The sequence below is a fragment of the Triticum urartu genome, unplaced genomic scaffold (assembly GCF_003073215.2).
Source record: "Triticum urartu cultivar G1812 unplaced genomic scaffold, Tu2.1 TuUngrouped_contig_4598, whole genome shotgun sequence".
Lineage (NCBI taxonomy): Eukaryota > Viridiplantae > Streptophyta > Magnoliopsida > Poales > Poaceae > Triticum > Triticum urartu.
This window is the reverse complement of record NW_024115198.1, coordinates 1-11,575: the sequence shown is the minus strand read 5'-3', so window position 1 is coordinate 11,575 and position 11,575 is coordinate 1. Positions and strand designations below refer to the sequence as shown.

The following is an 11,575-nucleotide window of genomic DNA, read 5'->3' as shown; positions in this document are numbered from 1 at the left end:
CAGCGCCCAAGAGCTAGGCGCTGCACATTACAAGTGTGGCGCCTAAGTCTGAGGCGCTGCAGTTCTGTCTGTGGGGACGCAACTGGATCAGGGCTGCCACGCTGGCACGAGGTGCGACGCCCAAGAGAGAGGCGCTGCATAGTAGTGTGTGGCGCCCAGCTGTCGGGCGCCACACGAAAGGGTCAGCAGAGTGATTTTTTTTGGAACGAGGTCAGTTTGTGATTTGATTTGGACCTCAGGTCAAATATGTGATTTCTGCCCAAATAAACATGCAATCTTAGCACTGTATCTAGCACATCTCATGTCATTGTACTGCAGCCACGAGGACCTGCCACTATAGAGCAACTGCTCATCTGCCCATCATCGAGGTTCTCCAGGCCGAGCTCGTTTTGCTCGCCATCGTAGTAGTCCTCGATGCAGTCCACATCCCTCTCACAGGCATCGCAGAAGTAGTGACCATTGCCGTAGAGGATAAACTGGAGCAAGTGTGCGCTGGGGAATTCTAGTTCGCCATAGTGCAAACTAATCGTTGCGCCTGACACCGAGGCCGGCATGGTTGTGGCGCAACGTCTTGAGCAGGCGGAGTTTGTGTGCCGCGCTCCCCTTGCGTGCCCAGAGCACCACCAGCCGCAGCAGCCGCAACATCGATCAACAGCCGAAATAGTATGTCAGAAGGAAGGCAGCGTTGACATTGTTCAGATAATGCACACAAAACTGACTCAATTATGGAGCAGTAAACACACCAGTAGCAGCGTAATTTGGCGGTTTATGATCTACCAAGTATAGAAAAAATATATTTCAATACTATAAGCATGCATTCATTCGAAAAAAAAGATTATTTGGAACTAAAAGGAACAGAAAGGTGGGCAGTTAGCAATCTGAACAATCATGAAAATGAGGAGATGTGGAGAGGTGAATGAACTAAACTCCACTTGATGCACTGTAAAAAAAGCATCTGAGCAAAAAGGCACTTGCAGAGACACAGAAAACAGCCTACAGAAGAATTACAACAGAGAAACATAAAACTTATGTTGATTCAATAATTAAAATTTTTGGCGGACCATGGTAATAATTCAAGAAACTATACTACTTCCATCGTCTGCTTGTCCTATGATAAATTAATAGATTTGTAGAACATGAAGGTACATCCAGGTATAAGCTGATGGCCGGATGGATTAAAAAATCCTCAGTGAAACATTTAAGTATCCGAACAACGGAGGTAACAAACCTAACGGAACTATAAGTGATAATTCTTCAGTTGTCTACGGCACCACATATTTATTTTAAGAAGGGCACTGTCCACCAAATTAACAACACACCTCGTTCTTTGTATATGCGTTAGCATCACATACCTTCTTGAGCATCACACATCTTGGGTTGGCATAGCTAGAGAAATCCTCTTCTCCTAAACATCGCCGAAATCTCTCTCAACTTCTCTAATCTCCCTGATTCATCCCGGTAGCATCAGTTAGCCCAACACTTCCTTTCCTACCTCTCTCTTCTTCACACAGCCACCCCAACCATAGTTGCTCGACCTGCCACCCAGCGTCTCCCTTCACCTGTACCTAGGGCTTCTCTGCATCTCGCCACCCTAGCCAAACAACATTTCAAAAAATGTTGTTTGGGTTAGAAAAATGTAATGATATGGCAAAAATGACTCAATAATGATTGTAAGCAGTGCCTTATATCCTCATTGGATAAGATAAGCATTACAGTACTATATACCATTCTTATTAAACATTGCAGGAGAGAGAGCCCAAATAACGTAATCTGTATTAAACAGATATAGGTACAAAATTGATCTCTGCAAATATCATATCATATCATTTCCAAGAAAAAAAACAGATGTGATTTTTAAGAGAATTTACCTTAAGGTTGATTAATGAAAACACGACAAGAGAAGAGCTAAAGATTAATTTAATTAACCTCTATGTCAGCTCCAAGCAATCATGTTATATGGGTTAGCCCGTTTGCCGCACCGATACCTGAAGTTCTCATAGGAAGTCTGCAAAGGTGAAAGATTGGATAATTACGAAGTTGCAATGGTTTGAACATTAAGAGTTTTAAAACAAGAGAAAATGAGGAAAGGGAAGTCACCTGATTGTTGCTCTTTAGGTAGAAATGAAAGACAAAAAGACCATGGTGCACTAATGTGAAAACAAATACTGATGTAAATGAGCAAGGCTCGAAAGTGGCTTGCTGACATATCTGAAGTTTGAACACAAAGATGATGCAACATATATCATAATTATATGTAACCGAAAATCAGAAATTCGGTAGTATCTGAAACTAAATTTAAAATAATATCAACCAAACCAGTTCATCAAGGTTCGATACATATATACAATCATAGACTCAATACTTATGTTATGACACATTTATTTTGAAATTTAGTTATAATAAAACTGAAAAGCATATTAATTGCTGCTGCTACATGATTCCCTTTTGAACTGGAACAGGGGCCTATTATTCGAAAATAAATCAACAGTCTAAATAAGGGAAGCCATCGAGTATTGAGAGGTACTCACCATACCATAGTTTACTTATTATAAAGCTAAACATCGATTAAGTGAAGAGAAAGACTAAACAGATGATTCACGAACAATGACAAACTACCTGCTCACTTAATAGCAACCTGTGAAAAAAAAGCACATGTCAGCACAAAGAGGAGCAGCAGCACATCCTAAGCAAAAATTAACATCTAGCGCAATCAAAATCACCTCCATGGCAGCCATCAGGAGACGGACCAAAGAGGAAGATGAACTAAGAGTGACCTCCATCCTTGGCTGCCTCCCAGACGACGACGTCGGTTCCTGCTCCCTGCAATGCGCAGAATTCAGCAAGACGCCGAAAGCAATCAACAGACGGCTAAAATCACATTTTACCTGATTCCAACATACATAAAAAAACGTACAATTTCTTTTAGCAATTCATCAAACGATTGGTGTGCACAACCACAACTGGACACATAGAATCTCTGAAGATGTCAAGACAGTCAGCTTCTGCCACCTGAGAGGGATTTCACCGCCCCGAGCTCGAGCTTACGTGAGAGAGGGAGGTAGGCAGTGGGGAGTGGGGTAGAGGTGCAGATTAAAACATGAAGGAAAGGAAGTGGAGACGATGGCTCATATATACGGCCTGCCGTCGCCGGAATCATGGCCGGACGCCGCATGGTCCCCATAGCCCCCGCCGGGGCACCCAACGTCGTGGTGGCTATCTGAGCCTGGGACTCCATATCGGCGTTGTCGCACGCGCGGACGGGAGGGCTGGCCCCACGAGACGGAGATGCGCCGCCGCTGCTCTTCCTTTTCTTGCCGCTCCCATCACCGTCACGCGCTGCAACCTGCAAGAGCCTTGTTTGTCCCGCGGCGCCTCCCCTATGTGTGCTGAGACAAGACCGGGAAGGAATGGGAAGGGGTTGAGGGATCAGACTCACCTCAGATCCTGGCATCCATCCCTGTGGCGGCGCCTGTAGCAGATCACAAATCAAAACCGTCGCCGCCGCCTTCTCCTCCCACCCAATCTTCCCTCGAGAAGTCGAGATACATGGCTGGTGGCGTGCTTGCAGTCGTGTCCCCTCCTGCTTCTCCTACGCCCCACCTTCTCCTTCTCTTGCGCCCTACCTTCCTAGCCACTGACCGCTGCTCTGCTGCCTCCTCCCGATGGCCAGGAATGGGAACGACCAGAGGTTGCGTGTTTTGGAAGAGGAAGGGGGAAAGGTTGGGGGCTCGAGGCGACTTCCTGTCTCTGTCTCTCCCTTTCTTCTCGATAAAGCAAACGAGAAGTGCGGACCGTCGCTTCAATTGGCCATCGCAAACAGTCACGCCCTGCCGACGTGGACACCGCGAGGCTCTGCCCTTGATGCACACCTTATTGTTTTGGATTACAAATCTTGTGCATCGTGCTGGTCTGTTACAGTATACTTACTGTATGTAGTGATTTGTATGGTCCTGTCACTAACAAGGATGATTGTTTCGCTTGTAGCACAACAATGGGGTGGTGGCGCAGTTGGCTAGCGCGTAGGTCTCGTAGCTGAACCGTGAGTTATCCTGAGCTCGAGAGTTCGAGCCTCTCTCACCCCACCTAGAAAAAGGCACCATCGTTGTGATGAAAACGCTCAGTGGCAACTTGGGTCGCCGCAGATATCTGAATATCAGATGAATACGAGCAAATCTGAACATGGTGTTATTTTTTTTCTTTCCACCGGGAATTTGGCAAAGAGACAGCAGAGCAGAGTATTTCTCACACTTGTATGTGTGCATGAGTGAACTTGGCTATGAACTTAAACAGAACTGAGTCAAGCTTCTCTCTAAACATCATTCATCACCACAATCCACGTGCTTGACATTTTTCATCTACAGATTATTTGCTGGAAGCGTTGCTTGATCTGCACCAGAATTGGGCGCTTACAACGCAACAGCCAGATGACAAGGTTAAAATTCAGATCAATTGCAAACCGAATTGAAGGCAACACCCTTGGAGCAAATTCTTTTCTCGACGCGACATGATAAAAGGAGAAACTGAAAACCGAATCAGCATGAATTTGCAGTGAAGCTAAATCATTTCTTATTCAGCAGAGAGAGACAAAGAGTAGGAGTTGACCAGCTAGATCAGCCCCCAGTGCTCTCCAATCCTTCCTTCCTACCTACACACATAAGACACTTATTACGGATCGAGCAAGCAAGCAACCATGGAGATCGATCTACACATAACAGTATCAGCCAGCGTTTCTACAGGGCTAAGCTTGAAGTCAGCTTCCATTTTCACTTCTTCCCCGTGGCAGCAGCAGACTGGAGGCCGCTCCCGTCGATCCCGCCCGCGATCCGCAGCGCTCTCTCCCGCATCTCCTGCCCACCTTATTGTTTTGGATTACAAATCTTGTGCATCGTGCTGGTCTGTTACAGTATACTTACTGTATGTAGTGATTTGTATGGTCCTGTCACTAACAAGGATGATTGTTTCGCTTGTAGCACAACAATGGGGTGGTGGCGCAGTTGGCTAGCGCGTAGGTCTCGTAGCTGAACCGTGAGTTATCCTGAGCTCGAGAGTTCGAGCCTCTCTCACCCCACCTAGAAAAAGGCACCATCGTTGTGATGAAAACGCTCAGTGGCAACTTGGGTCGCCGCAGATATCTGAATATCAGATGAATACGAGCAAATCTGAACATGGTGTTATTTTTTTTCTTTCCACCGGGAATTTGGCAAAGAGACAGCAGAGCAGAGTATTTCTCACACTTGTATGTGTGCATGAGTGAACTTGGCTATGAACTTAAACAGAACTGAGTCAAGCTTCTCTCTAAACATCATTCATCACCACAATCCACGTGCTTGACATTTTTCATCTACAGATTATTTGCTGGAAGCGTTGCTTGATCTGCACCAGAATTGGGCGCTTACAACGCAACAGCCAGATGACAAGGTTAAAATTCAGATCAATTGCAAACCGAATTGAAGGCAACACCCTTGGAGCAAATTCTTTTCTCGACGCGACATGATAAAAGGAGAAACTGAAAACCGAATCAGCATGAATTTGCAGTGAAGCTAAATCATTTCTTATTCAGCAGAGAGAGACAAAGAGTAGGAGTTGACCAGCTAGATCAGCCCCCAGTGCTCTCCAATCCTTCCTTCCTACCTACACACATAAGACACTTATTACGGATCGAGCAAGCAAGCAACCATGGAGATCGATCTACACATAACAGTATCAGCCAGCGTTTCTACAGGGCTAAGCTTGAAGTCAGCTTCCATTTTCACTTCTTCCCCGTGGCAGCAGCAGACTGGAGGCCGCTCCAGTCGATCCCGCCCGCGATCCGCAGCGCTCTCTCCCGCCAATCTTCTGCCGTGTTCTTCGATTCTCTGATCAGAACATGTCACAGCAGACACACTGGTCACTTATATATAGCAGCACTCACTCTGATGTTAAAACAAAAATTAAACAAACAGAAAAAGGATGAACATAGTATATAGCTTACCTCTCTTGGGTCAATTTCTCAATATCTTGCCTCGTTAGTCTCGGGCCTTCATCCAAGCCCTCGCACAGCAATTCACCAGTCTCATCAGTGTAACAGAGGATGCCCATGTTTTTGTCCTCATAAACCTGGGAAAATAAAAATATGGTTTTTCCTTCAGATTACCAAAAACAGCGGTGTTACATGCTAACATAGTTACATCATCATCACCATTATATTTGACATGCCATAGCTTTTGGCAAGAACAGGTACCTTGTTCACCTTGCAGGTGAAGCTGACCGAACTAGAAGCTTGTCGCCTGGATTCGGAACTGGAGCAGCCATCCATGGAAGCTCTTGCACAAATCTTCCTCCTTGGGACTATGATTGCAGCAGTAGAAGAGTAGCACCTCAAGGCAGCCATGGCTGAGCTTTGAGGCGTGGAACCACACAACTACTGATCATGGAGCACATGTCATGTAAATGGCCATTAGTGGGGTAGTGGTGGATGCAGTTTTAAATAGGGATGTTAGGTCAACCAAGCTGTGGCAAAGCAGATGATTGGTTGTGCTGTTAAGATTAAGTTCAGCTGATTACCTTTAAAATTAATTGGCAAGCAAATTCCTTTTCTAACTCTTGTAGCATTATTGGACAAAATATTCAGGTCATGACTCATGACAGTGACTTCCAAATTGCTTCCCACCAAGTTTCCCCACCTCGGTTTTTACAGCACACAGAATCAGATTTAAAATTGATAAGTTTTTTATTTTTTGCAAAGGATAAGTTTTAGATTAACTTCAGAATGATACAAAGGAAAAACTCAATTGTTCCAGACATAAATCATGTAACTGACAGTTTACAAAGCTCATGTTTTTTCTGTCCGGACTTCTAAAGTTGTGCTACAGATAAAATAAGCTGGCGACTTTTAATCGCGAAATTCTTCCATGAAAGCTTTGTGGAACGCCTTAAAGCGATAGATGATCAGTTGTACTTTCTCCTCCTGTTGCAGGATTGTGCATCTGAAATGCCATGTGCCAGGTACCTTCATTCAGAGTATAAACAAAGAAACGAACATAATATTAGAATACCAACACGAAGATCTCTCTGCAAAGACATGACATGCACTCCACATCCATAGACCAGATACTAATCTTGAATGAAAAAGATCAAATATAAATTCCTATATTTGTTTATCGTCAGTCAGTTCCAGACACAAGTACTCCCTCCGTTCACTATTATAAGATGTTCTAACTTTTTTTTCCTAAATTGGATGTATGTAGACATGTTTTAGTGTGTTTGTTCACTCATTTTCATTTCAGTCCGTATCTAGTCCATACAGAAATATCCAAAAATATATATAATAGTGAACGGATGGAGTACATCAAAGTGAGTAAGTGCATCACACTCACTTGTCCAAACACAGAACCAGGCAAGACGACGATGCCAGTGTTTTCAAGAAGGTGGAGAGCGTAGAACACATCTGGCTTGGCGTTCATTGCCTCAGCAGCCGCAATCGCCCTTTTAGGCAGCCGAACAGATGGAAATACAAACATTGCCCCTTCAGCCTTGCTGCAAGTCAGGCCTTCCAGGCTGTTGAATGCCTGCACCATGGCCTAAATAAAACCAGTCCAAGAATGTGACATTCAGATATAATGATATTTTTGCATGTAACAGAATCAGCAATGAAGATAATCATGGAAGTGGATGTGACAAAAGGGAACCTCTGCACATCGGGATAACGATAACATAATGCGATCTCTTTCTTCCCGGTAAGAGGTGTATGACTCATCTCCAACCTGACAAAGGGAGGCTTACTAAAACGTATATAGAAATGCAAAGACACGATGAGATGCATATTTACTGACCTTTGGTGGGTTCATGACTAGGCTCACGAGAACCTGGCCGGCTAAGTTGGAGCATGAGCTTAGGGATGCCACTTTGTATACTTGTTTCCGAACTTCAGAATTGAAGCCAGTGACCTCCATGTAACCCCCTCTTCTCCCACATTCTCCATAGTATCCTGATGGAGAAGACGATACTTCTAACAAATATCAATCCATTCGATGGAGAACTTGTAGTGTACATATGACACTTCACCCCCGGTAGTTCAGAACTTCAGATTACTTGGAACTTTGGAAATAGGAACAGATGATGATACGCCACACTTGGTTTGATATACAAGAAATACAGTATGCAAGACACTCCTTATTAAGCAAAGGGAGGAAAAGACAGTGCCTAGAAAGCCAATAGACAAAGAGTACATGGTGTGCTAGATGGAGAAAAAAGTCATTAGAATAACATTACCAAGTAACGGGTTCAAATTCGAATATACAAATTACTACATTACCAATGTTCGAGAAAAAAAATAGTCATTACATTAGTATGATTCTATTCTATTAACATAACCAATATGCAAATCTGCTTTTACAAGAACTTTCTTATGTTGGTTTTACTCGATGAGTCGAAAATCCAATGTTTAAAGAAATCTTTCTCATGAGTGCACCTAACAACATACTTCCCCTTCTCATTTTTATAGGAAGTAACAAGAGAGCCGCGTATAACTGAGAATAAACATGGATAAAAGGAAGAACTAGATGTCATATACCATTAGAAACTGAATGGAATGATATTAAAGAAATATCTTCTTCACCAAAACCCATGGACCGCGCTATCTTCTTGAAAGAGATAAATTTCTTTTCATCTGTGTAAACATTTTCTTGGTAAACCTACCAGTAAGTTCAAGAAAAGATACAGCGGGTTACATACACAAAATTCAAGGAAATTATATAGATTCTTATAAAGAAAGATACAAAAACCTCACCTCATCTGCTAGAAGAACAAGGTTTTCATTCCTGCAGAATTCCACTATTTCACACTGGTTTTCCTTCACAAGAACCTATGTACAATTTAACCACATTAAGACCTGCGCAAGAATATATGAATTACACAAGTCGATGATCAGTAAACACACCTGCCCAGTAGGATTGCCTGGATTTACAACCACAAGTCCCCTAACAGTGATGCCTTCAGATCGGGCACCATCCAGCTGCTTCTTCAGGTTCGAAATACTCACGGCCCAACCTCCTGATTCGTCAAGGTAATATGGTACCTGAGAAAGCAGATATCATCTTGTTTACTGCAGATTAACAACCAGTAAAATCGAGTTGACATGGATTCAATTCGATCCAGTAATGAAGTACATACAAGAGTTGCACCACACAGAGCCATTGAGCTTGTATAAAGGAAGTGTGATGGAATCGGGCAAAGGATGCCATCTTTTTCATCTCGTATCAACAGGTGCATTACCATATGAACCTGTTTGTAAATCAAACAAACAACTCGATTGGCAAGAATCATATCTGAAAGGAAGGAAAGGAGGAGATAAAAACAGCTTTCATCTTGGATGTTTAGTGACATTGCTCATGTTATCATGGCTTTAAATCAATCATATATTAGTGATAAGAACAGGGTTCGTAAAAAATAGTGCTAATTACTAAAGTGCAAAAGGGACTTCCACAAAGTAGTTTGACAGCGTATGAGATATACTCCCTCCGTTCGGGTTTATTAGGCCTCTCAGCATCACAAGCATGTCCCCTTTTATAAGGCCCCGCATTGGAAAGGTGCATGCATGCAACCATTTCATTGGTTGTATTGAAAGCTATTGTTGTTGGTGCCATGGCTGAAAAGTTAATACACTTCATGTGTGCTTTTTCATTGGCTGCATGCATGTGAGAGAGTGCATTGGGAGTGGAATGGAATAATTAATGTGAGCAAATTACTATGTGTCTTGGTCTAAGAGAAGTTGTCTTTAGGCCTAATAAACCCGGACGGAGGGAGTATCATATAACATTGTCAGGATGCCTAGCAGTAGCAGAGGATCACAATATCTCCAACTATTATTCAGAGTGTTATGCACAAGATGGTGGATGAAGGAATTGCTCCGCATATGGTGGATCAAATAGTACCGGCGCGGCTGCTCCATCTGTCAGGAAAATGTCCTCTGCATTGCATGGGAAAGCATCACGAGTGGCTATTCCAGCAGCAATTGCATTTCGCAACCCTTCAGTACCCTAGAGGTGAAAACTGTCAGATCTCATTTCTGCATTTGTCAAAAGAGGTTCAGGGTTCCTGATCTTGCCTGACAGTGGCTGTATCCTCCCATTGCTCTCCCAGGAATGAGGTCTAGAATCTCCCTTGCCCTTGTTATTGCATCAGAACTGCAACAACAAAAATCTAGTTGAGCTATCGCTTATGAATCTGAATGCATCTTGCTCATATGCTATGTGGTGTTTATTACCTGAATATGGAACTAGTTACACTGCAGTTTAGAAGATGCGGGTAATCACACAAGGCAAGAACCTGGAAGACAGGGAAGCATCAGAGCATGAAGAAACGAGATTGTTAATAAAAGAGTTCATATGGAGCAAATCACCCACCTCACGGAAGAACTTAATTGGCTGTTGTCCGAGATAATGTGGATTGCTAAGGTTGCAATAGATTATCTACCAGAAGAAATGGAAATATTAACCACAGTAAAAAAAACGCACTAATAGAAGTAGATGTGGCAAGGCTCTGAATTTGGGGAAAGTTTTAGTGGAAATGATATTCAATTGTTTTTTCAGAAATGTGATGAGATTCACAGGAACATACCTCATTGAAAGGGTATAAACCTGGATTTGTTTCTAGCTCTTTTTGCATGCGCTGGACACCAAGAAAAAGAAGAGAAGATCACTTAATTTGCATGATGTGCCAAGCTCAAGTTACATGCAATTTCAAGTACGTAGACAAGTTTGCAATAATAGGTGCAAAATAGTAAAGTGGCAAAAATGTACCGAGGGAAGTACTCTATGAATAATCATAGTGTGAATGTGTGATTACATTCTGGTGGATCTCACCAAGTCCATGGCTAGTGATAAAGCGAATCAACACAGTGAAAGGAAAGAGACATGGAGCTGTAGCTAATGAGGCTTGTTATACCCTCTCGTAACACCACAGCATGTCAACCTGTCTGTCAAGCTTCTCCTCTTCCAATAAGGGTTTTACTTTTACCAAACCAATCAATCGGTAAACTTGGGGGCAATGTTGTTGTTTCTTCATGTCCCAAAATGAGATTGGGGTCGTTTGGAATAAAAAACATTTTTGGATAAATTCAAAAATTCATGTCCAAAGTGCAAACATCTGGACTGAGTACTGGTTCTGTCTCATGTACGGCCTCTCAGAGCCTCAGACACAAAAACCGTGGAACGCCAGCTTCCGTTTCTTAAATCTCTTGGAAACTAATTGAGGAAGGTACCTCCGCGCGGCGGGCGACGGCGCCCCCGAGGTGATCCGCGAGCGCCAGCACCTGCAAAACCAACCGGCCACCAGCACTGGACTTAATTAGAAACGCGTGCGGATCGGGCGGCGGCAGAGACCTGCTGCTACCTTTGGGTTCAGAGAGTCGACGGTGAGGGCGCGCGCGGAGGCGGGAGACATCGTCGCTGAGACCCGGGCGACCACGGCGGGCGGGGGAGAGCGGTGGAACCGGGCGGCGGCCCGGGAAGAGGGCACGGGGGGGAGTGGGAGGCAGCTCAGTCGGTCGGTCGATCACGGGGGTGGCAGGGGTGTTTGGGTGGGGAGTGGGAGGGGG

At 43.8% G+C, this 11,575-nt stretch overlaps 2 protein-coding genes, 2 long non-coding RNA genes and 2 other non-coding genes across 8 annotated transcripts; 2 read left to right on the top strand and 4 right to left on the bottom strand.

Moving 5' to 3' along the window:
- Positions 1–276: 276 nt before the first annotated feature.
- LOC125528049 lies at positions 277–2,840 on the bottom strand. Its single transcript, XR_007292318.1, has 4 exons — positions 2,721–2,840; positions 2,098–2,635; positions 1,927–2,005; positions 277–1,591 (listed from the first exon to the last, which is right to left on the bottom strand). It is a non-coding gene; the product is annotated as an uncharacterized LOC125528049 (long non-coding RNA).
- Positions 2,841–3,993: 1,153 nt separating this feature from the next.
- Positions 3,994–4,082, top strand: TRNAT-CGU. Its single transcript is given in 2 exon segments — positions 3,994–4,031; positions 4,047–4,082. It is a non-coding gene; the product is annotated as a tRNA-Thr (tRNA).
- Positions 4,083–4,542: 460 nt separating this feature from the next.
- Positions 4,543–4,840, bottom strand: LOC125528048. Its single transcript, XR_007292317.1, has 2 exons — positions 4,735–4,840; positions 4,543–4,645 (listed from the first exon to the last, which is right to left on the bottom strand). It is a non-coding gene; the product is annotated as an uncharacterized LOC125528048 (long non-coding RNA).
- A 139-nt stretch (positions 4,841–4,979) lies between these two features.
- Positions 4,980–5,068, top strand: TRNAT-CGU. Its single transcript is given in 2 exon segments — positions 4,980–5,017; positions 5,033–5,068. It is a non-coding gene; the product is annotated as a tRNA-Thr (tRNA).
- A 460-nt stretch (positions 5,069–5,528) lies between these two features.
- On the bottom strand, positions 5,529–6,583 carry LOC125528047. Of its 3 annotated transcripts, none has more exons than XM_048692565.1 (4): positions 6,221–6,583; positions 5,972–6,096; positions 5,721–5,883; positions 5,529–5,631 (listed from the first exon to the last, which is right to left on the bottom strand). In XM_048692565.1, exons 1-4 carry the CDS (start codon positions 6,368–6,370, stop codon positions 5,557–5,559), a joined length of 513 nt encoding a protein of 170 aa, XP_048548522.1. In that variant the 5' UTR covers positions 6,371–6,583; the 3' UTR covers positions 5,529–5,556. The 3 variants fall into 3 exon arrangements, with proteins under 3 accessions (XP_048548522.1, XP_048548524.1, XP_048548523.1); XM_048692567.1 differs by having other exon boundaries at positions 5,721–5,855; positions 6,221–6,558; XM_048692566.1 differs by having other exon boundaries at positions 5,529–5,855; positions 6,221–6,557.
- Positions 6,584–6,749: 166 nt separating this feature from the next.
- On the bottom strand, positions 6,750–11,542 carry LOC125528046 (alanine aminotransferase 2-like). The gene is made up of 15 exons (XM_048692563.1): positions 11,371–11,542; positions 11,240–11,290; positions 10,597–10,647; positions 10,383–10,448; positions 10,244–10,305; positions 10,085–10,163; positions 9,912–10,016; positions 9,151–9,261; positions 8,918–9,055; positions 8,768–8,842; positions 8,552–8,672; positions 7,812–7,966; positions 7,668–7,742; positions 7,356–7,559; positions 6,750–6,988 (listed from the first exon to the last, which is right to left on the bottom strand). Exons 1-15 carry the CDS (start codon positions 11,419–11,421, stop codon positions 6,872–6,874), a joined length of 1,461 nt encoding a protein of 486 aa, XP_048548520.1. The 5' UTR covers positions 11,422–11,542; the 3' UTR covers positions 6,750–6,871.
- Positions 11,543–11,575: the final 33 nt, after the last annotated feature.